The 21328-nt window shown below is 41.9% G+C and overlaps 1 protein-coding gene across 1 annotated transcript in view; it reads right to left on the bottom strand.

The window, feature by feature from the left end:
- The window catches only part of LOC142141213 (retinol dehydrogenase 16-like), a 62666-nt gene that overhangs the window by 35938 nt on the left and 5400 nt on the right, over nt 1–21328 (bottom strand). Inside the window, exon 2 of the mRNA XM_075199435.1 lies at nt 1182–1505. Within this exon, the coding sequence (XP_075055536.1) occupies nt 1182–1494 (313 nt within the window). The 5' untranslated portion in view covers nt 1495–1505. The remainder of the gene's footprint in view (nt 1–1181; nt 1506–21328) is intronic.

Raw genomic sequence — 21328 nt, 5'->3', positions numbered from 1 at the left:
ACAAAAACAGGAAGACCAGATTAGAGTTTGGCAAACAACATCTAAAAAAAACCATTACAGTTCTGGAACAAGATCCTATGGACAGATGAGACAAAGATCAACTTGTACCAGAGTGATGGGAAGAGAAGAGTATGGAAAAGGAAAGGAACTGCTCATGATCCAAAACATACCACCTCATCAGTGAAGCATGGTGGTGGTAGTGTCATGGTGTGGGCATGTATGGCTGCCAATGGAACTGGTTCCCTTGTATTTATTGATGATGTAACTGCTGACAAAAGCAGCAGGATGAATTCCGAAGTGTTTTGGGCAATATTATCTGCTCATATTCAGTCAAATGCTTCAGAAGTACAGATGGACAATGACCTGAAGCATACTGCAAAAGCAACCAAAGAGTTTTTAAGGCTAACAAGTGGAATGTTATGCAATGGTCAAGTCAATCACCTGACCTGAATCTTATTAAGCATGCATTTCACTTGATGAAGACAAAACTGAAGGGAAAATGCCCCAAGAACAAGCAGGAACTGAAGACATTTGCAGTAAAGGCCTGGCAGAGCATCACCAGGGTTGAAACCCAGCGTCTGGTGATGTCTCTGCGTTCCAGACTTCAAGCTGTAATTAACTGCAAAGGATTTGCAACAAAGTATTAAAAAGTGAAAGTTTGATGTCGGATTGTTTAATTTGTCCCATTACTTTTGGTCCCTTAAAAAGTGGGAGGCACATATAGAAACTGTTGTAATTCCTACACTGTTCACCTGATTTGGATGTAAATTCCCTCAAATTAAAGCTGAAAGTCTGCAGTTAAAGGACATCTTGTTTGTTTCATTTCAAATCCATTGTGGTGGTGTATAGAGGCCAAAATATGAGAATTGTGTCAATGTCCCAATATTTATGGACTTGACTGTATGTGCCACCATACACATGTCAGCAATGAACAAAAGTGGCATATGCAATATGGCTCCAATATGACCATGCATGTGCAGCAACAATTTAGACATATACAGTAACTATTTAAATTTATGGATGTCTACACTTAAGTCGACTGGCAAAAATGTTACACTAATCCAACAACATTTGAATATTTCTGAATAATTTTGCATTATGTATCATGACATTATTAATTAATAATGTGGTTAATTTCTGTAAAATGTAAAAACATCTGCTTGTGTATACATATATCTAACCTTTATCATGAACAATATCACTGACCCACTCTGCAGCAGAGCTTACACTCTGACTGTCAGTGACATCCAGGATTACTATCTGCAGTCTGCTTGATGTGGTCTTTCTCAATTCCTCAGCCCCTATCTCTGTCAGACAAGCAGCCAAAACCTTCATTCCACGTCTGTCCAGATTCCTCGCCACCATATTCCCAAATCCAGAATCACATCCGGTGATGAAAACATATTTATCTGTAAGATTCTCCAGTATCTGACTCCGTCTGTACCATCTGTACAGCAGGATCAAACCCAACACCACCAGCAGAGGGACCCACATGATGAAGATTCCTACAGCAATGGAAATACAGATAAAAAAACATATTTTAACACACAACTTATCATTTGAATACACTATACAATTGGATTTCTTTTTCTGTTTTATTTTAAAGTGAAATCTCCTCATGACTGTGGGAGAGAGGGAGGAGAGAGGGATTAGAGGTAGAGGAGAGAGAGAAGAGAGAGATGAGGGGGGAGAGAGGGAGGAGAGAAAGAAGAGAGAAAGAGATAGAAATAGAGCGAGAGAGAGAGAGAGAGAGAGAGAGAGAGAGAGAGGAAGGTGAGGAGAGGAGAAAGTAAGATATATATATATATATATATATATATATATATATATATATATATATATATATATATCCCAGAGTGGAAGGCATTGGTATGGAAAGCTGTCTGGAGGACTGGAGGAGTGTGAGAGAGATAGAAGAGAGTGGGGGATGAGAGAGAGAGAGGGAGGAGGTAGGGGTCAGAAAGAGATGTGAGAGACAGGAGAGAAGAGAGGAGGGAAGAGAGAGGGAGGAGAGAGAGAGAGATGAGAGAGAAGAAGAGAGTGAGAGGGTGGAGAGGAGGAGAGGGAGGAGAGAAGAGTGAGAGAAGAGAGTGAGAGGGAGGAGAGAGAGGAGAGGAGAGAGAGGAAGATGGTGAGAGACTGAGAGAGTGTGAGAGAGAGAGAGACAGAGCGAGAGAAAGAGAGAGAACTATATATATATATATCCCAGAATGGAGAGCCTTTGAATGGAAAGCTGCCTGGAGGACTGGAGGAGTGTGAACATAAACTTCTGAATTATGCCCATTGTGTGCTGACACCTATCAGAGGGAGAGTATTCCTAGATTGTATGGAACTACTGCACCCAGCAACACCAATTATGTCACGGTGTCGTTATATTTAATGGACTTAAGCAGGTAAAGTGCAGGTGGAGTAAAGGAGTAATATAGATCTTAATATTTGCTGAAGTTTATGTGCTGAGAAGCTGTGCTTGTAACCTTTTTGATCTGTGCTGGAGGAGTTTAGCGTTTGAATCTATGTCCATTGCAAGCGTTATGATATGTGCAGGAGGAGAAGGCATTGGAAAATAAAATAATTTTGCTATGAGTTGGTCTGGTGTCCAACAGTTCTTTGACAATTACACTGTACACCACTGGTGTCCACACCATGTTAATTGTGTTTAAACACCCACGCCATAGCGAGAGCAGAAGTGAAGGAACAGCGAGTAGGTACCACATTCAAGTGACTGCTCAACACACGACCAGCAGAGGTTTCACACTACCTTTTCACTACACCAATTCCACCACCACATAAACACACATCCTCAACACAGGGTCGACCTTGTCTTGCTGTGTCTGCACTTCCTGCTCAGAGAGGAAGGCAGCATCACAGTTCCCTTTGCCCCTGAGTGGCTCTATGCACTGTTGGCAGACACACAACAGGGAGTGAAATCCTCTGCCACTGGCACAGCGCAGGGAGGCACAGTAGATTTTGCACACCTGTGGCAGGGAATGGTGATGGGAAGGAATATGAGCGAAGCTAGGAGCAAGAAGGAAGGAGGGCGAGTGGCAAATATATAACCAATATAAATATACAATACCTGATTTATAATTAGATGCTAAAAGTTAAAATATATCAAAGTATTTGCTATATCACAGACAACGCTGTTCTTCCTCTACGGCGGGCAAGTAGAACACGGCACTGACTGGCCTATCTCTTGCGGTTCACTGATGGTGATGCTTCTGGCTCCTCCTGACTCAAATAAGTGCTACACAAACAAGTGCTGCAAATATACATTGTAGATATGTAGGGCCTGAGTCATTAAGGAGAGCAAAGCATAAAAAGTAGTAACATTTGCACCTGGGCAAAACCATGTTGCATTTAAGGGGGAGGTAAATTTAAAATGTGGGGACAGATTTATAGCTGGGGTAGGATATGTCCTAGATAAACATTAAATTTCAGTGTAATAATAAAGCTAGCAAGTATTTGTGTGCTGGATGAAAAAACAGCCAGTTATTAACTTATGTGCAAAATAATAAACTAATTTTCACCCCTTGCATTATAACATAGTTTGTCCCGGAGAACATTTACTCCTTTTTTGCCTTAATGACTCAGGCCCATAATCTTTTTTGGGTTACATTCTTTGGCAGTTTTCTTATTCTTTTCTTGTTAAGGCATTCTTCATATTTTGAAATCGTTATTGTTATATTTTAGGTCTTCTAACTCTCTGCTGAGGTAGACTCTGTTTGTGTCTTTCTGAAACTGAAGCAAACTTTTTTGAGAAGTTTCAGTTTAGTTCTGTGATGAGATTTTGAAGAGTTGAAATATTTCCTTTTAGTGCCATAGTTGGACTCAGTGACTCTGTTCCATTGGAACATGCAATTATAGTGGCAGCTCCATTTATACTCTCTGGTAAAATAGTGTGTAACCTGTGGAGAGGCTATAGCTTAGCTATACTCTGCAGGTTATTTGAGTTGCTTGTGTTATAGAATGGTTTTTAATTGGTTAGAAAATCAACTGATCATCAACCAGGAAAATAAGGAAACATCTTCTAAGTAGTATCACTTTTGGAGTCATTTACTGTTAATTCCTATTTGACCACAAGATGGCAGTATATCCACAAATACAGCAAATGTGCTTCTGGGTCTGATTCATTAAAGCACTTAAATGCTGATACATCATCATCATCATTTATTTCTATAGCGCCACTAATTCTGCAGCGCTGTACAGAGAACTCATTTACATCAGTCCCTGCCCCATTGGAGCTTACAGTCTAAATTCCCTAATATAGACACACACTCACACATACAGACAGACAGACAGACAGACTAAGGTCAATTTTGAAAGGCAGCCAATTAACCTACCAGTATGTTTTTGGAGTGTGGGAGGAAACTGGAGCACCTGGAGAAAACCCACGCAAACTCAGGGAGAACATACAAACTCCACACAGATAAGGCCATGATCGGGAATTGAACTCATGACCCCAATGCTGTGAGGCAGAAGTGCTAACCACTAGGCCACTGTGCTGCCCATGCTGTATTTTGTATAAAATCACACTTCTCATGCCCAAGAATTAACCACATGCCAGAGAATGCAGCAATGTCCAATTCATCCTCTGGTGCAAAGAACCCTTACTACAGACTACGATTTCAGAGGCAGAAAGGGGATAAGAATGAGCATATGCATGTAGCCAATTTACAGTAAGGGCGTGCCAAGCTCAAGCATGCACAGCAGCGTCCGATTAAGCTTTGGGCATCTCAGGTACGTATTGTTCAGTCATAACACTTGCACCAGCTACAGGTCTGGTATAAGTGCCAATTACCAGTGATGATGACTGTGTATGCATGTTTGAACACGTGTTTGCAATCAGGAGCAACTGTAAAAATGCATTTTATGTACAGTAGACATTTATAACATCATCATAAATGTATTTTATGGACCCCCATTTTTTCCCCTTTTTTTTTAAATGTTTTTTCATTAATGACTATAATATTAAAAGGTGACATTAAATGAATAGGTTTTTTATTTTCATGTGTTCTTTTGTGATTTTATACACTAATTGGACAAAAGTATTCGGACGCTTGACCATTACACCAACAGGGACTGTAATGACATTGTATTTAAATTAAGGGTGTGCACCGGTCACTTTTAGTGTTTTGGGTTTTGGGTTCTGATTAGCTTGAGGTTTTGGGTTCTGATTTGTTTTGGCAAAACACCTGACGAAAGGTTTTGGTTCTGATTTAGGGTTTTGGGTTCGGATTTATTTTTAAAAAAGCATAAAAAGTGCTAAAATCTAGTTTTTTGTTTGTTTTTCACTCCTACGCTGTTATTAACCTCAATAACATTCAATAACAATCATTTCCACTAATTTCCAGTGTATTTGGAACACCTCACACCTCACAATATTGTTTTTAGTCCAAAACGTTGGACCGAGGTAGCTTTCTGGACTGCGTAGTGAAGTGGCCCCGATACCCAATTTGGTACCGGGGCCACAATAAAAAAAACCCTTAACTGGTCTCAATTCCACTGCACAGCTATCTGGACTGTGTAGTGTAGTGGCCCCGGTATGCAATTTGGATACCGGGGCCACAATAAAAAAACCCTTAACTGGTCTCAATTCCACTGCAAAGCTATCTGGACTGCGTAGTGTAGTGGCCCCGGTACACAATTTGGTACCGGGGCCACAATATAAAACCCTCAACTGGTCTGAATTTCATTCTACAGATGGCTGATCCTACATCCTCTGCAGCATATACAGGGTGTAGTTCTAAAGCGTCAATACCTCTTGTTTTTGACGATGACAGGTCATTTTAATTAATTTTGGATTTGGCCCCAACATTGAATGTAGTTTAATATCTGATACGCATCTATCTGGACTGCGTAGTGGAGTGGCCCCGGTACCCAATTTGGTACTGGGGCCACAATATAAAACCCTCAACTGGTCTGAATACCACTGCACAGATGGCGGACACCGGATGCACGTCTAACACCAATATAGCAGTTAAGGCCGCAGTTATTTTTTTTTGGAACTACAAAAAAACAAAACGTAGCAATAGAAATGGCAGTTCGTCTTTTTTGGAAATACATATAAAATGAAAATATCAATAGAAATGGCAGTTCCTCTTTTTAAGAACTACATATAGAATGAAAATATCAATAGAAATGGCAGTTCCTCTTTTTGGGAACTACATATAGAATGAAAATATCAATAGAAATGGCAGTTCCTCTTTTTGGGAACTACATATAGAATGAAAATATCAATAGAAATGGCAGTTCCTCTTTTTGGGAACTACATATAGAATGAAAATATCAATAGAAATGGCAGTTCCTCTTTTTGGGAACTACAAATAGAATGAACGTAGTAATAGAAATGGCAGTTCCTCTTTTTGGGAACTTAACAAGAATTAGAGCATTTTTTTTATTCAGAAATGATGAGTCTCTTTATTAGAGTGTAATGCCCCTTAATACTCCTTTAAATAAAATAGTACGTATTCTAGGAGACCCTGTTTATATATTTAAATTGGTTCTGCAAAAATATGCATGATGATCACTGTACAGAGATCTGTAATAGAGCAGCGATTAAAGTGGCCTGATTAAAGGTCATGTAAGATCTTAAAGCACTCACAATTATATAGATACTGTATTCTCGTTAAAGACGCTGCCTAACGTGTATAAAAGTTGGCACTTATATAGCGCTTGCTTCACTGGGTGATGTGAGCAAGCGGAGTGTGTTAATATGTAGAGACCCTATCTAAACATTAATATGATAGAACAAATAGCAGCGCTGTATACGCTGTGTGTAGGTAAGGTAAGGATCTCAAATACCATGACACTCTGTTTAGCCTAATCCCTGACAATGTAATATCACGGAAAGCCTATTTGATTATCAAGGGCAATGCCTAGCTTCTGCTAAATCAGACAGAGTATGCAGCGCACGTCTATCACCAACATAGCTGTGCCGGTGACATGGCCTGCAGGAATATCTCTGATGGAGATAGTACTAGGCCCCAAAGAGCACATAATGCCAAAAAAAGAGTTGCAAGATGGTATTGTCCTTGGGCCCTCCCACCCACCCTGATGTTGTTGAAATAGGACATACACACTTTAACAAACCAATCATTTCAGCGACAGGGCCTACCAAACTACTGTGGCTGAAATGATAGGATGTCCCTAGGTGGCCAAGATCCTTACCCCTGCTTATTTGAGCTTTACATAAGCTACATATGGCCATACATTTGTTGTCAGGATTTGGATAAAAATAACTCCAGACCGAAGAGGTGCATTTTTTGGTCTTCTGACCAGGCATGACGATGGGCTTTTTCATCCCATGGACAACAGCTGTTTTCCCCCCCTGGTGCCTCATTTACAATAACCACATCAGCATCCTCATCATCAAGTTCCTCCACAGCGCCAGCTACATCAATAGCCTCTTCCCGGTGTACAACATTGACACCTTGATTATCCAAATCTGGATCTACACTGTGGGTGATCCATCCAGCATATGCAGAGGGTGTGCTGCAAATGGTGGATGGAGTCACCTCTTCCCATACAGTGATGGGAAGGTCAGGCTTATAAACCACCAACACCCTTGGACTCGCCTTGGGGATTTGTGATGTCATCTATTTAGAAGACAGAGTTGTTTGCTGTTTTGTTGTTGTTGCTGACAGCATAACTCTCTTCAATTTTTTTGAGAGGGGGGGTGGAGGAGGGCTTAGATCCTTGGGTGAAGCTGAACCAGTAGTACTGAACACGGGCCAGGGCCTAAGCCGTTCCTTGCCACTCCGTGTCGTAAATGGCATATTGGCAAGTTTTCGTTTCTCCTCAGATGTTTTTAATTTTCTTTTTTTGGAAATTTAAGTCAACTTTGGGTTTTTGGATTTTACATGTCCTGTACTAGGAGATTGGGCATCGGCCTTGGCAGACGACGTTGATGGTATTTCATCGTCTATGTCATGATTAGTGGCAGCAGCTTCAGCATTAGGAGGAAGTGGTTCTTGATCTTTCCCTACTTTTCAATCCTTCAGTACATGTTCTTTTTAGTTAATTGGCTGATCAGGCAACACTCCCTATTTAAAGCACCTGTGTTCAATACCTCGTTGCCTGATCTTGGAGTCTCATTCCCCATGAGCCTCTGAAGGTGTTCCTGTGTTTCCTCGTGTATTCAGCTCCTGCTGATTCCTGTTGTTCGTTTGTGGTTTCCAGACCACTTCAACTCTCCTGTGTTTCATCGTGACTGCACCAGCTGATTCCTATCCGCTGCCTCTGTGCTTCTACAGTTTCCAGTCAACTTCAACTCTCCTGTGTTTCATCGTGACTGCTCCAGCTGATTCCTATCCGCTGCCTCCGTGTATCTACAGTATCCTGCTTATCTCAACTCTCCCGTGTTTCATCGTGACTGCACCAGCTGATTCCTATCCGCTGTCTCCGTGTATCTATAATATCCTGCTCACCTCTACTCTCCCGTGTTTCATCGTGACTGCTCCAGCTGATTCCTATTAGCTGCCTCCGTGTATCTACAGTATCCTGCTTATCTCAACTCTCCCGTGTTTCATCGTGACTGCACCAGCTGATTCCTATCCGCTGCCTCCGTGTATCTACAATATCCTGCTCACCTCTACTCTCCCGTGTTTCATCGTGACTGCACCAGCTGATTCCTATCCGCTGCCTCCGTGTATCTACAGTTTCCAGTCCACTGCAACCCTCCAGTACTCCTCGTGTCTGCAGCCAGCCGATCCGCTGTCCCGTGCTTTTACAGTGTTCCCGCTTGTGTCAACTCGTCTGGACTGCGTAGTGTAGTGGCCCCGGTACACAATTTGGTACCGGGGCCACAATATAAAACCCTCAACTGGTCTGAATTTCATTCTACAGATGGCTGATCCTACATCCTCTGCAGCATATACAGGGTGTAGTTCTAAAGCGTCAATACCTCTTGTTTTTGACGATGACAGGTCATTTTAATTAATTTTGGATTTGGCCCCAACATTGAATGTAGTTTAATATCTGATACGCATCTATCTAGACTGCGTAGTGGAGTGGCCCCGGTACCCAATTTGGTACTGGGGCCACAATATAAAACCCTCAACTGGTCTGAGTACCACTGCACAGATGGCGGACACCGGATGCACGTCTAACACCAAGATAGCAGTTAAGGCCGCAGTTATTTTTTTTTGGAACTACAAAAAAACAAAACGTAGCAATAGAAATGGCAGTTCGTCTTTTTTGGAAATACAGAAAGAAAGAAAGTAGTAATAGAAATGGCAGTTCCTCTTTTTGGGAACTACATATAGAATGAAAATATCAATAGAAATGGCAGTTCCTCTTTTTGGGAACTACATATAGAATGAAAATATAAATAGAAATGGCAGTTCCTCTTTTTGGGAACTACATATAGAATGAAAATAGCAATAGAAATGACAGTTCCTCTTTTTGGGAACTACATATAGAATGAAAATATCAATAGAAATGGCAGTTCCTCTTTTTGGGAACTACATATAGAATGAAAATATCAATAGAAATGGCAGTTCCTCTTTTTGGGAACTACAAATAGAATGAACGTAGTAATAGAAATGGCAGTTCCTCTTTTTGGGAACTTAACAAGAATTAGAGCATTTTTTTTATTCAGAAATTATGAGTCTCTTTATTAGAGTGTAATGCCCCTTAATACTCCTTTAAATAAAATAGTACGTATTCTAGGAGACCCTGTTTATATATTTAAATTGGTTCTGCAAAAATATGCATGATGATCACTGTACAGAGATCTGTAATAGAGCAGCGATTAAAGTGGCCTGATTAAAGGTCATGTAAGATCTTAAAGCACTCACAATTATATAGATACTGTATTCTCGTTAAAGACGCTGCCTAACGTGTATAAAAGTTGGCACTTATATAGCGCTTGCTTCACTGGGTGATGTGAGCAAGCGGAGTGTGTTAATATGTAGAGACCCTATCTAAACATTAATATGATAGAACAAATAGCAGCGCTGTATACGCTGTGTGTAGGTAAGGTAAGGATCTCAAATACCATGACACTCTGTTTAGCCTAATCCCTGACAATGTAATATCACGGAAAGCCTATTTGATTATCAAGGGCAATGCCTAGCTTCTGCTAAATCAGACAGAGTATGCAGCGCACGTCTATCACCAACATAGCTGTGCCGGTGACATGGCCTGCAGGAATATCTCTGATGGAGATAGTACTAGGCCCCAAAGAGCACATAATGCCAAAAAAAGAGTTGCAAGATGGTATTGTCCTTGGGCCCTCCCACCCACCCTGATGTTGTTGAAATAGGACATACACACTTTAACAAACCAATCATTTCAGCGACAGGGCCTACCAAACTACTGTGGCTGAAATGATAGGATGTCCCTAGGTGGCCAAGATCCTTACCCCTGCTTATTTGAGCTTTACATAAGCTACATATGGCCATACATTTGTTGTCAGGATTTGGATAAAAATAACTCCAGACCGAAGAGGTGCATTTTTTGGTCTTCTGACCAGGCATGACGATGGGCTTTTTCATCCCATGGACAACAGCTGTTTTCCCCCCCTGGTGCCTCATTTACAATAACCACATCAGCATCCTCATCATCAAGTTCCTCCACAGCGCCAGCTACATCAATAGCCTCTTCCCGGTGTACAACATTGACACCTTGATTATCCAAATCTGGATCTACACTGTGGGTGATCCATCCAGCATATGCAGAGGGTGTGCTGCAAATGGTGGATGGAGTCACCTCTTCCCATACAGTGATGGGAAGGTCAGGCTTATAAACCACCAACACCCTTGGACTCGCCTTGGGGATTTGTGATGTCATCTATTTAGAAGACAGAGTTGTTTGCTGTTTTGTTGTTGTTGCTGACAGCATAACTCTCTTCAATTTTTTTGAGAGGGGGGGTGGAGGAGGGCTTAGATCCTTGGGTGAAGCTGAACCAGTAGTACTGAACACGGGCCAGGGCCTAAGCCGTTCCTTGCCACTCCGTGTCGTAAATGGCATATTGGCAAGTTTTCGTTTCTCCTCAGATGTTTTTAATTTTCTTTTTTTGGAAATTTAAGTCAACTTTGGGTTTTTGGATTTTACATGTCCTGTACTAGGAGATTGGGCATCGGCCTTGGCAGACGACGTTGATGGTATTTCATCGTCTATGTCATGATTAGTGGCAGCAGCTTCAGCATTAGGAGGAAGTGGTTCTTGATCTTTCCCTACTTTTCAATCCTTCAGTACATGTTCTTTTTAGTTAATTGGCTGATCAGGCAACACTCCCTATTTAAAGCACCTGTGTTCAATACCTCGTTGCCTGATCTTGGAGTCTCATTCCCCATGAGCCTCTGAAGGTGTTCCTGTGTTTCCTCGTGTATTCAGCTCCTGCTGATTCCTGTTGTTCGTTTGTGGTTTCCAGACCACTTCAACTCTCCTGTGTTTCATCGTGACTGCACCAGCTGATTCCTATCCGCTGCCTCTGTGCTTCTACAGTTTCCAGTCCACTTCAACTCTCCTGTGTTTCATCGTGACTGCTCCAGCTGATTCCTATCCGCTGCCTCCGTGTATCTACAGTATCCTGCTTATCTCAACTCTCCCGTGTTTCATCGTGACTGCACCAGCTGATTCCTATCCGCTGTCTCCGTGTATCTATAATATCCTGCTCACCTCTACTCTCCCGTGTTTCATCGTGACTGCTCCAGCTGATTCCTATTAGCTGCCTCCGTGTATCTACAGTATCCTGCTTATCTCAACTCTCCCGTGTTTCATCGTGACTGCACCAGCTGATTCCTATCCGCTGCCTCCGTGTATCTACAATATCCTGCTCACCTCTACTCTCCCGTGTTTCATCGTGACTGCACCAGCTGATTCCTATCCGCTGCCTCCGTGTATCTACAGTTTCCAGTCCACTGCAACCCTCCAGTACTCCTCGTGTCTGCAGCCAGCCGATCCGCTGTCCCGTGCTTTTACAGTGTTCCCGCTTGTGTCAACTCGTCTGGACTGCGTAGTGTAGTGGCCCCGGTACACAATTTGGTACCGGGGCCACAATATAAAACCCTCAACTGGTCTGAATTTCATTCTACAGATGGCTGATCCTACATCCTCTGCAGCATATACAGGGTGTAGTTCTAAAGCGTCAATACCTCTTGTTTTTGACGATGACAGGTCATTTTAATTAATTTTGGATTTGGCCCCAACATTGAATGTAGTTTAATATCTGATACGCATCTATCTAGACTGCGTAGTGGAGTGGCCCCGGTACCCAATTTGGTACTGGGGCCACAATATAAAACCCTCAACTGGTCTGAGTACCACTGCACAGATGGCGGACACCGGATGCACGTCTAACACCAAGATAGCAGTTAAGGCCGCAGTTATTTTTTTTTGGAACTACAAAAAAACAAAACGTAGCAATAGAAATGGCAGTTCGTCTTTTTTGGAAATACAGAAAGAAAGAAAGTAGTAATAGAAATGGCAGTTCCTCTTTTTGGGAACTACATATAGAATGAAAATATCAATAGAAATGGCAGTTCCTCTTTTTGGGAACTACATATAGAATGAAAATATAAATAGAAATGGCAGTTCCTCTTTTTGGGAACTACATATAGAATGAAAATAGCAATAGAAATGACAGTTCCTCTTTTTGGGAACTACATATAGAATGAAAATATCAATAGAAATGGCAGTTCCTCTTTTTGGGAACTACATATAAAATGAAAATATCAATAGAAATGGCAGTTCCTCTTTTTAAGAACTACATATAGAATGAAAATATCAATAGAAATGGCAGTTCCTCTTTTTGGGAACTACATATAGAATGAAAATATCAATAGAAATGGCAGTTCCTCTTTTTGGGAACTACATATAGAATGAAAATATCAATAGAAATGGCAGTTCCTCTTTTTGGGAACTACAAATAGAATGAACGTAGTAATAGAAATGGCAGTTCCTCTTTTTGGGAACTTAACAAGAATTAGAGCATTTTTTTTATTCAGAAATGATGAGTCTCTTTATTAGAGTGTAATGCCCCTTAATACTCCTTTAAATAAAATAGTACGTATTCTAGGAGACCCTGTTTATATATTTAAATTGGTTCTGCAAAAATATGCATGATGATCACTGTACAGAGATCTGTAATAGAGCAGCGATTAAAGTGGCCTGATTAAAGGTCATGTAAGATCTTAAAGCACTCACAATTATATAGATACTGTATTCTCGTTAAAGACGCTGCCTAACGTGTATAAAAGTTGGCACTTATATAGCGCTTGCTTCACTGGGTGATGTGAGCAAGCGGAGTGTGTTAATATGTAGAGACCCTATCTAAACATTAATATGATAGAACAAATAGCAGCGCTGTATACGCTGTGTGTAGGTAAGGTAAGGATCTCAAATACCATGACACTCTGTTTAGCCTAATCCCTGACAATGTAATATCACGGAAAGCCTATTTGATTATCAAGGGCAATGCCTAGCTTCTGCTAAATCAGACAGAGTATGCAGCGCACGTCTATCACCAACATAGCTGTGCCGGTGACATGGCCTGCAGGAATATCTCTGATGGAGATAGTACTAGGCCCCAAAGAGCACATAATGCCAAAAAAAGAGTTGCAAGATGGTATTGTCCTTGGGCCCTCCCACCCACCCTGATGTTGTTGAAATAGGACATACACACTTTAACAAACCAATCATTTCAGCGACAGGGCCTACCAAACTACTGTGGCTGAAATGATAGGATGTCCCTAGGTGGCCAAGATCCTTACCCCTGCTTATTTGAGCTTTACATAAGCTACATATGGCCATACATTTGTTGTCAGGATTTGGATAAAAATAACTCCAGACCGAAGAGGTGCATTTTTTGGTCTTCTGACCAGGCATGACGATGGGCTTTTTCATCCCATGGACAACAGCTGTTTTCCCCCCCTGGTGCCTCATTTACAATAACCACATCAGCATCCTCATCATCAAGTTCCTCCACAGCGCCAGCTACATCAATAGCCTCTTCCCGGTGTACAACATTGACACCTTGATTATCCAAATCTGGATCTACACTGTGGGTGATCCATCCAGCATATGCAGAGGGTGTGCTGCAAATGGTGGATGGAGTCACCTCTTCCCATACAGTGATGGGAAGGTCAGGCTTATAAACCACCAACACCCTTGGACTCGCCTTGGGGATTTGTGATGTCATCTATTTAGAAGACAGAGTTGTTTGCTGTTTTGTTGTTGTTGCTGACAGCATAACTCTCTTCAATTTTTTTGAGAGGGGGGGTGGAGGAGGGCTTAGATCCTTGGGTGAAGCTGAACCAGTAGTACTGAACACGGGCCAGGGCCTAAGCCGTTCCTTGCCACTCTGTGTCGTAAATGGCATATTGGCAAGTTTTCGTTTCTCCTCAGATGTTTTTAATTTTCTTTTTTTGGAAATTTAAGTCAACTTTGGGTTTTTGGATTTTACATGTCCTGTACTAGGAGATTGGGCATCGGCCTTGGCAGACGACGTTGATGGTATTTCATCGTCTATGTCATGATTAGTGGCAGCAGCTTCAGCATTAGGAGGAAGTGGTTCTTGATCTTTCCCTACTTTTCAATCCTTCAGTACATGTTCTTTTTAGTTAATTGGCTGATCAGGCAACACTCCCTATTTAAAGCACCTGTGTTCAATACCTCGTTGCCTGATCTTGGAATCTCATTCCCCATGAGCCTCTGAAGGTGTTCCTGTGTTTCCTCGTGTATTCAGCTCCTGCTGATTCCTGTTGTTCGTTTGTGGTTTCCAGACCACTTCAACTCTCCTGTGTTTCATCGTGACTGCACCAGCTGATTCCTATCCGCTGCCTCTGTGCTTCTACAGTTTCCAGTCCACTTCAACTCTCCTGTGTTTCATCGTGACTGCTCCAGCTGATTCCTATCCGCTGCCTCCGTGTATCTACAGTATCCTGCTTATCTCAACTCTCCCGTGTTTCATCGTGACTGCACCAGCTGATTCCTATCCGCTGTCTCCGTGTATCTATAATATCCTGCTCACCTCTACTCTCCCGTCTTTCATCGTGACTGCTCCAGATGATTCCTATTAGCTGCCTCCGTGTATCTACAGTATCCTGCTTATCTCAACTCTCCCGTGTTTCATCGTGACTGCACCAGCTGATTCCTATCCGCTGCCTCCGTGTATCTACAATATCCTGCTCACCTCTACTCTCCCGTGTTTCATCGTGACTGCACCAGCTGATTCCTATCCGCTGCCTCCGTGTATCTATAATATCCTGCTCACCTCTACTCTCCCGTGTTTCATCGTGACTGCTCCAGATGATTCCTATTAGCTGCCTCCGTGTATCTACAGTATCCTGCTTATCTCAACTCTCCCGTGTTTCATCGTGACTGCACCAGCTGATTCCTATCCGCTGCCTCCGTGTATCTACAATATCCTGCTCACCTCTACTCTCCCGTGTTTCATCGTGACTGCACCAGCTGATTCCTATCCGCTGCCTCCGTGTATCTACAGTTTCCAGTCCACTGCAACCCTCCAGTACTCCTCGTGTCTGCAGCCAGCCGATCCGCTGTCCCGTGCTTTTACAGTGTTCCCGCTTGTGTCAACTCGCCTGTCTGCATCGGATCAACGCTCCGCTGCTTTCATCTCGGCTAGACCGCCTCTACTCTCCTGTGCTCTCAGGGTGTCCAGTTCTATATACTACTGCTTCCTGAGTATTGTTTATATCCTTGCTGGTCTACCTACTGTGCGCTGCACCTACTTGGTTACCGCTTCCACCCTCCTGGGACTTCGTATCCTGCCGGCCTCCAGCCGTTCAGGTATCCCTACACTCCTTTCTGACAGCCTGCTCTCCTGAACCACGGTATGCATACTTCTCATTGACTGTGCTGGTGTATTGCATATCTAGCTGGACTGAGTTGTTCTCCTCTGGAGTTTCCTATCCACTGAGACTATTGCCATCATTTGACTGTGTTACCTTTTAGCCTGGATAGTTCTTGTGACTTTGTATATTTGTGCAGTGCTGCTCAGTTATTACTATTTTGTGCATATCATCGTGGGATCAAGTTCAGTGTGCCCGTGTATACTCTGCATTGCATTTATCTCCCCGTGCTCCTCCTCACATATATATTTCAGTGGTACAACTTGCTAGAGGCAGACCACTGTTCCCTGTTTCCTGAGTCACCAGTTTCCAGTATCCTTTCACATAGCAGTGGTACAACTTGCTAACACAGACCACTGACTTCCCGGATACCTTCACCTGGATTCCATTCCCTCACCTAGACAGCGGTACAACTTGCTATACGCAGACCGCTGACTCTCATCACCTCCTCGTTACTTCTGGACATTCCTCCTCACTATAGCAGTGGTACAACTTGCTACCCGCAGACCACTGACTACCCTCACGTTTCCTTGTCCATCCAGTTCCTCGTGTACAGTTATCTATATATTACCAGTGCTGCTAGTCATAGACTTTCCACGAGCATTCTCTTACCATCTGCTGTCTCCTGTTCCGTGATCACCCCGCTACCAGAGTACCATATTACCACCTATTCTGCTCTGGTAAGTCCATCATCTGGTGATACCTGGGTAAAGACTCCTAGTGCCCGTGACAGATAGTTAGCTTGCAGTCCAAGTTAATGATCTAGGTCAACAGGTAATCTGAGTGGTAAGTAGGTCAGATGATCGGCAATGTGTCTCCACAGCACTATACTGGCTGAAATAGCATTGGAAAAAGTATTATGTATCAATAGAAATGTTATTGTATCAAAGTGTATCTCAGACTTAGACTGTGTACCGCTGCAGATACAATGTGTCAAATGTTTTAATGTTTCATGCAAGCGTGAAGAGTCATGTTATTCTTTGATGTAATATTGTAACCTTTTCTTAAATGTATCCAGCCAAATAGGCAGTTCCGTCAAGCCATTCCATTATATAATCAAGGTAAGAGAGACAGTATATCTTACAGTTAAATAATTTAAGTGTCCACTGATAGACCCCTGCTGAAAGAAGGAGGTTTGGGACATCTTGACACTACTCCCTGTGTAGACAGCCAGGAATATAAGGAGAGCAGAATGTCAATAGATTCATTCTATCTTGGAGGATCCTGGTGCATGTAACACCTGCACAACTGACTCTGGCCCAGGCATTGTAATACCGCCAGAGGAAACCCTACCAGGACAGGGATTATGAGAGCTAGTAGCCCAAGCTTGGTGACACAGAAACTGTCTAGCTAAATGGTAGCACTAATAATGTGGGAGGATATGACTCTGAAGGATACTAAGATTGTTACTTTGGAATGCTGACTGCAAGAGGCTGCTGGAGGGTATATGTTACCATTTACCCTGTATCTTGTGAACGTCTTATGATATTATGTTGTTGTAATAAAGCCTTATTTTTTATATATTCTGGTCCTCCCGAGTGAGTTGAATCCCACAGAGGATAACCACCATACCAGCTAAGGGGGTGATTTTCTCACAAGTTCTTTTTTGAATCAGACCCTCTGTATATTGCAGGCAGATTGACTTTGAAGAATTCCTCTTGGGAAAGTAGCCCTGCAGGCTCTTAGAATTTGATTCTCTGGTTTCTTCTCTATCAAATCAGTAGCTCCCAGTTTAGGAAAGTGTTCAGTTCATTGATCATCTTATTCTGCATTGAGAGCAAATGTGACGGGAGCAGCAGTGAGTCAAGGATGTTAGAATGGGCTATTGACTCACTGCTCCATTTCTTTGCTGACCAGATTCTGTCTTCTGAGTGCTGAATGGTCTAAACCAGTGGTTCTTAAACTTGATCCTCAGGACCCCTAATAGTGCATGTTTTCCATATCTACTTGCCTTAGTATTCATTGCTGACTGACATATTGTAACAGATCCCCAGGTAGCATAATTATTTCCCTTATCACGTGGAAAACATGTTAGGGGTCCTGAGTACTGGGTTTGAGAAACACTGGTCTAGACAATAATTAGCCTTGTGTTGCTTTGCTGATATGCACTGACACTTCCACCGATTAGTTTCACTTTTCTAAAGATGCTGTTATGCTGGGTACCTGTGGATGGGATGGATAGGAGCATTCTCGTGCTGGTCGTCTTGCTCTCCTCCCTATATGGTGGGGATGGTCTCCTAATGATGGGTGGTTTGTTGGGTGATGCCCCACTGTGTCACTGCTTGGACTTTGGAAAAGTCATCAGTACATACTTGGATCAAGTGGTGGAGTAGTAAGTCCCGAGTAGTTGGGCCCGAGACATATAAATATATGTCATGTACACAAGAGTATAGTGTCAAGACAGTAATTAATAAATGTGAAGGTTCCTGTTTCCATATAAGATGTAGTATAATACAGAAACGTCCACATCCGTCTTTTACCCCTTTAAAAATGAAATGGGAAATCCTCTTTCTATCAGTCCAATTGGAAATATAATTAAGTAATGTGACTAATGCCACCATTTGAAATGAGATAACTACTGCGCTAATGATTTAACTCTCAGCTGGAGGGGTCAGCATGCAATCAGCCAATCAGAATAAGCTAGATGGTGCAATGAATATCTTTGCACCAGCCCTCCAGTAGCTAAATTAAATATATCTGGGCATGTATCTATGTCTAATTAGGTCTAATTTTGTTGCATCTCCAAGGGGCGTGCTATAATTATAGCTATACAACTTTACAGTAATGAACTGATGATTGCCTCAGTTCTGCCACTCCATTCGTAAGGGGTCGCACATTTACGTTGCACACAAATCTAGATACAAATGCATTTTGTTGTGCATAAGCAGTACGTAAAGGAGTATATTCATTGCCACCAAAACAGACGTATGCCTAACTCTAATTGAGGACATTTATTCTGAATGTTCAAATTTTAGAGGCAATATGAGAACCACAAGCATCATACTGGTGACCATCTTTTTTTAATTCATTATGTAATATAGGAATTTGGAAAGAATAAAATTAGAAGGCCAATTCCAAATTGAAAAACAGTTGGGTGGATAACACTACCTAGCCAAAGTCACTGACTGCTATGTCTACTTCAGTCATTCCATCTCTCTTAGGGCATGAGGCACGTAACTGGCTTTTTTGAGCGTATCCTCTGCAAATTCATTCTGCGCATGCACAGAACAGGTTAAACAAAAGGTTCACTACAACAAATGATTTAGGGGAGTCAAAGAGGTGGAGTATGCACGGTTTAATGCAGGCAATATATGTGATACTTACTATTGCTTGTCTTAGAGCTAAAAGATTTGATCTGAGCGCCCAAAAAAACAATTGGCATTTCTCCCCATAATTTCATGTTAATGTAAACACACCGGCTGAGAGTGTTCATCTGCTGACGGTATTTTCCTGGCGTAACTGAAAATGTTCCAGCCAAGTTAAATTGGGTGTTGCAGCACCCTGGGGGCAGTGTGAGTAACTCTTTGAACTACTATTACTAAACATTGTGCTGTTGAGAGAGACTGCCTTGTCTTTCCTAACCAGGGGTCTGCATTTTGCAACACACTGATAGTGGACCAGTAGCCACAAACTACTCCACTTGGTTAAGGTCCATTTCGCTGTCTTGGACAGTTCCTGCACAGTCTAAATCACACATTTTACCTGAAAGGCTAGTGAATAGCTATCACCAGAAACAGTATTATTCTGTGCTCATGGACTGCTTCACTGCTCAATTAAAGGCTGGGTCACAGTCATCAACACACCACTGGCATCACCTTATTTGAGCTCACTGATTTTGCAAATCTAATGATATACTAACTGTTAGTTTATGCATGTTTGTCAAGCTATTTAGAGAAGGTGGATTGCCAGTAGATCACATGTGGTGTGAGAGTGAGGATGCACTTACTAGTGAGCCACAGGCATAGGTGTGCACACAGGATGTGCCGCATGTGCCAAGGCACTCACGAATGCCTAATGCACAGCCGCATTAATGTTGGAGCACAGGCACGGTCCATTTACAACAGCATATGTTTTATTAATATATGTGTTTAATGATAATGTGTATATTTATATATGCAATTGGGCATAATATGAACTGTGGGCACTACTGTGTAGCATAATATGAACTGGGGGCACTACAGTGTGGCATAATATCATAAACATCATTATCAACATTTATCTATATAGCGCCAGGAAATTCCATAGTACTTTACAATTGGGAACAAACACAGTAATAAAACAATACAGGATAATACAAACAGACAGAGAGGTAAGAAGGCCCTGCTCGCAAACTTACAATATAGAATTAATTGTGGTCACATAATAAATAAATAAAGTGTGGCATAATATGAACTGCATCTGTTGACTCAGTAGTATAGTAATACTGCTACCAGTATCCATAGCCAGTATCTGTTATCCCTTCTTCTAAGTAGAGATGTTCACTGACCCCCGTGTTCTGGTTTTGGTTTTTGGTTTTGGATCGGGATTAACTTTGTGTTTTGGTTTTGGTTTTGGTTTTGGCAAAACCGCCCTTGCGGTTTTTTTGGTTTTGGTTTTGGTTTTGGATCCCTATTTTGTTTCTAAAATCCATATTTTTTTCTAAAATTGCATAATTTTGCTTTTTTCCCCCCTACATTATTATTAACCTCAACACTAATTTCAAGTAATTTGCAGTCAATTTTGACCATCTCACAGGTCACAAAATTATTTTCATATATTTTCAAACAAAGACTGCAGCGACCTGGCTGGGTGCTAAGCGACAGAGCAATAAGTGAAACACACGGCAGTTCCTAGCACATCTAGGAAACATTGGCAAACATCAGTGGCAGAAAAGAAAAGTGGTGCAAGATGGAATTGTCCTTGGATCATGAAACCAGTTATGGTCCATTAGATCGCTCCACCTTTTTCTTGGATAACTGTGGTAATTCTACAGCTAATGCATGGTGCCGAGCACTGACCCCGGGATGCATGCTTTTATCAGACCCAGACCAATCCAGGGTGCTAGACAATGCACTAAAAAAAGAGCCATTGTGATTACAGCAAAAAGCAACTTCATCACTGAGCTTCCAATCAGCCCCAATTCCCACAAAATTATAATATAGTTAGGTACCTTTGATGTAAAGTGCAGATTACAAACACTTGATGAAACAGCAGCAAAGTGGAATACATATACACGTCAATTTTAGACATCCATGCTTACATTACTTCTGCAAGCAACTTTGTTCTTTGTTAATAAAACTGTTGTCTTTATATCGTTCAAAAAAATTAAAAATAATCCTCACCATTCTTTGAATGTTGATAGTTGATAGTAGGATCAGGTGGATTTACAGCAGAGGTGTCACTAATTCTGGTCAATTCTTTTACAGTAGACAAGACCAGATGTCAAAATGTTGTGCTGAGTCATCTGCATCATCAATGGATGACTAAGATTTTTGCCAAGTACACAACAGTATATAGCACATGTAGGTAACATT

The sequence above is a fragment of the Mixophyes fleayi genome, chromosome 2 (genome assembly GCF_038048845.1).
Source record: "Mixophyes fleayi isolate aMixFle1 chromosome 2, aMixFle1.hap1, whole genome shotgun sequence".
Classification (NCBI taxonomy): domain Eukaryota; kingdom Metazoa; phylum Chordata; class Amphibia; order Anura; family Limnodynastidae; genus Mixophyes; species Mixophyes fleayi.
The sequence above is the reverse complement of the archived record's forward strand: the minus strand, read 5'-3'. Positions and strand labels throughout refer to the sequence as shown.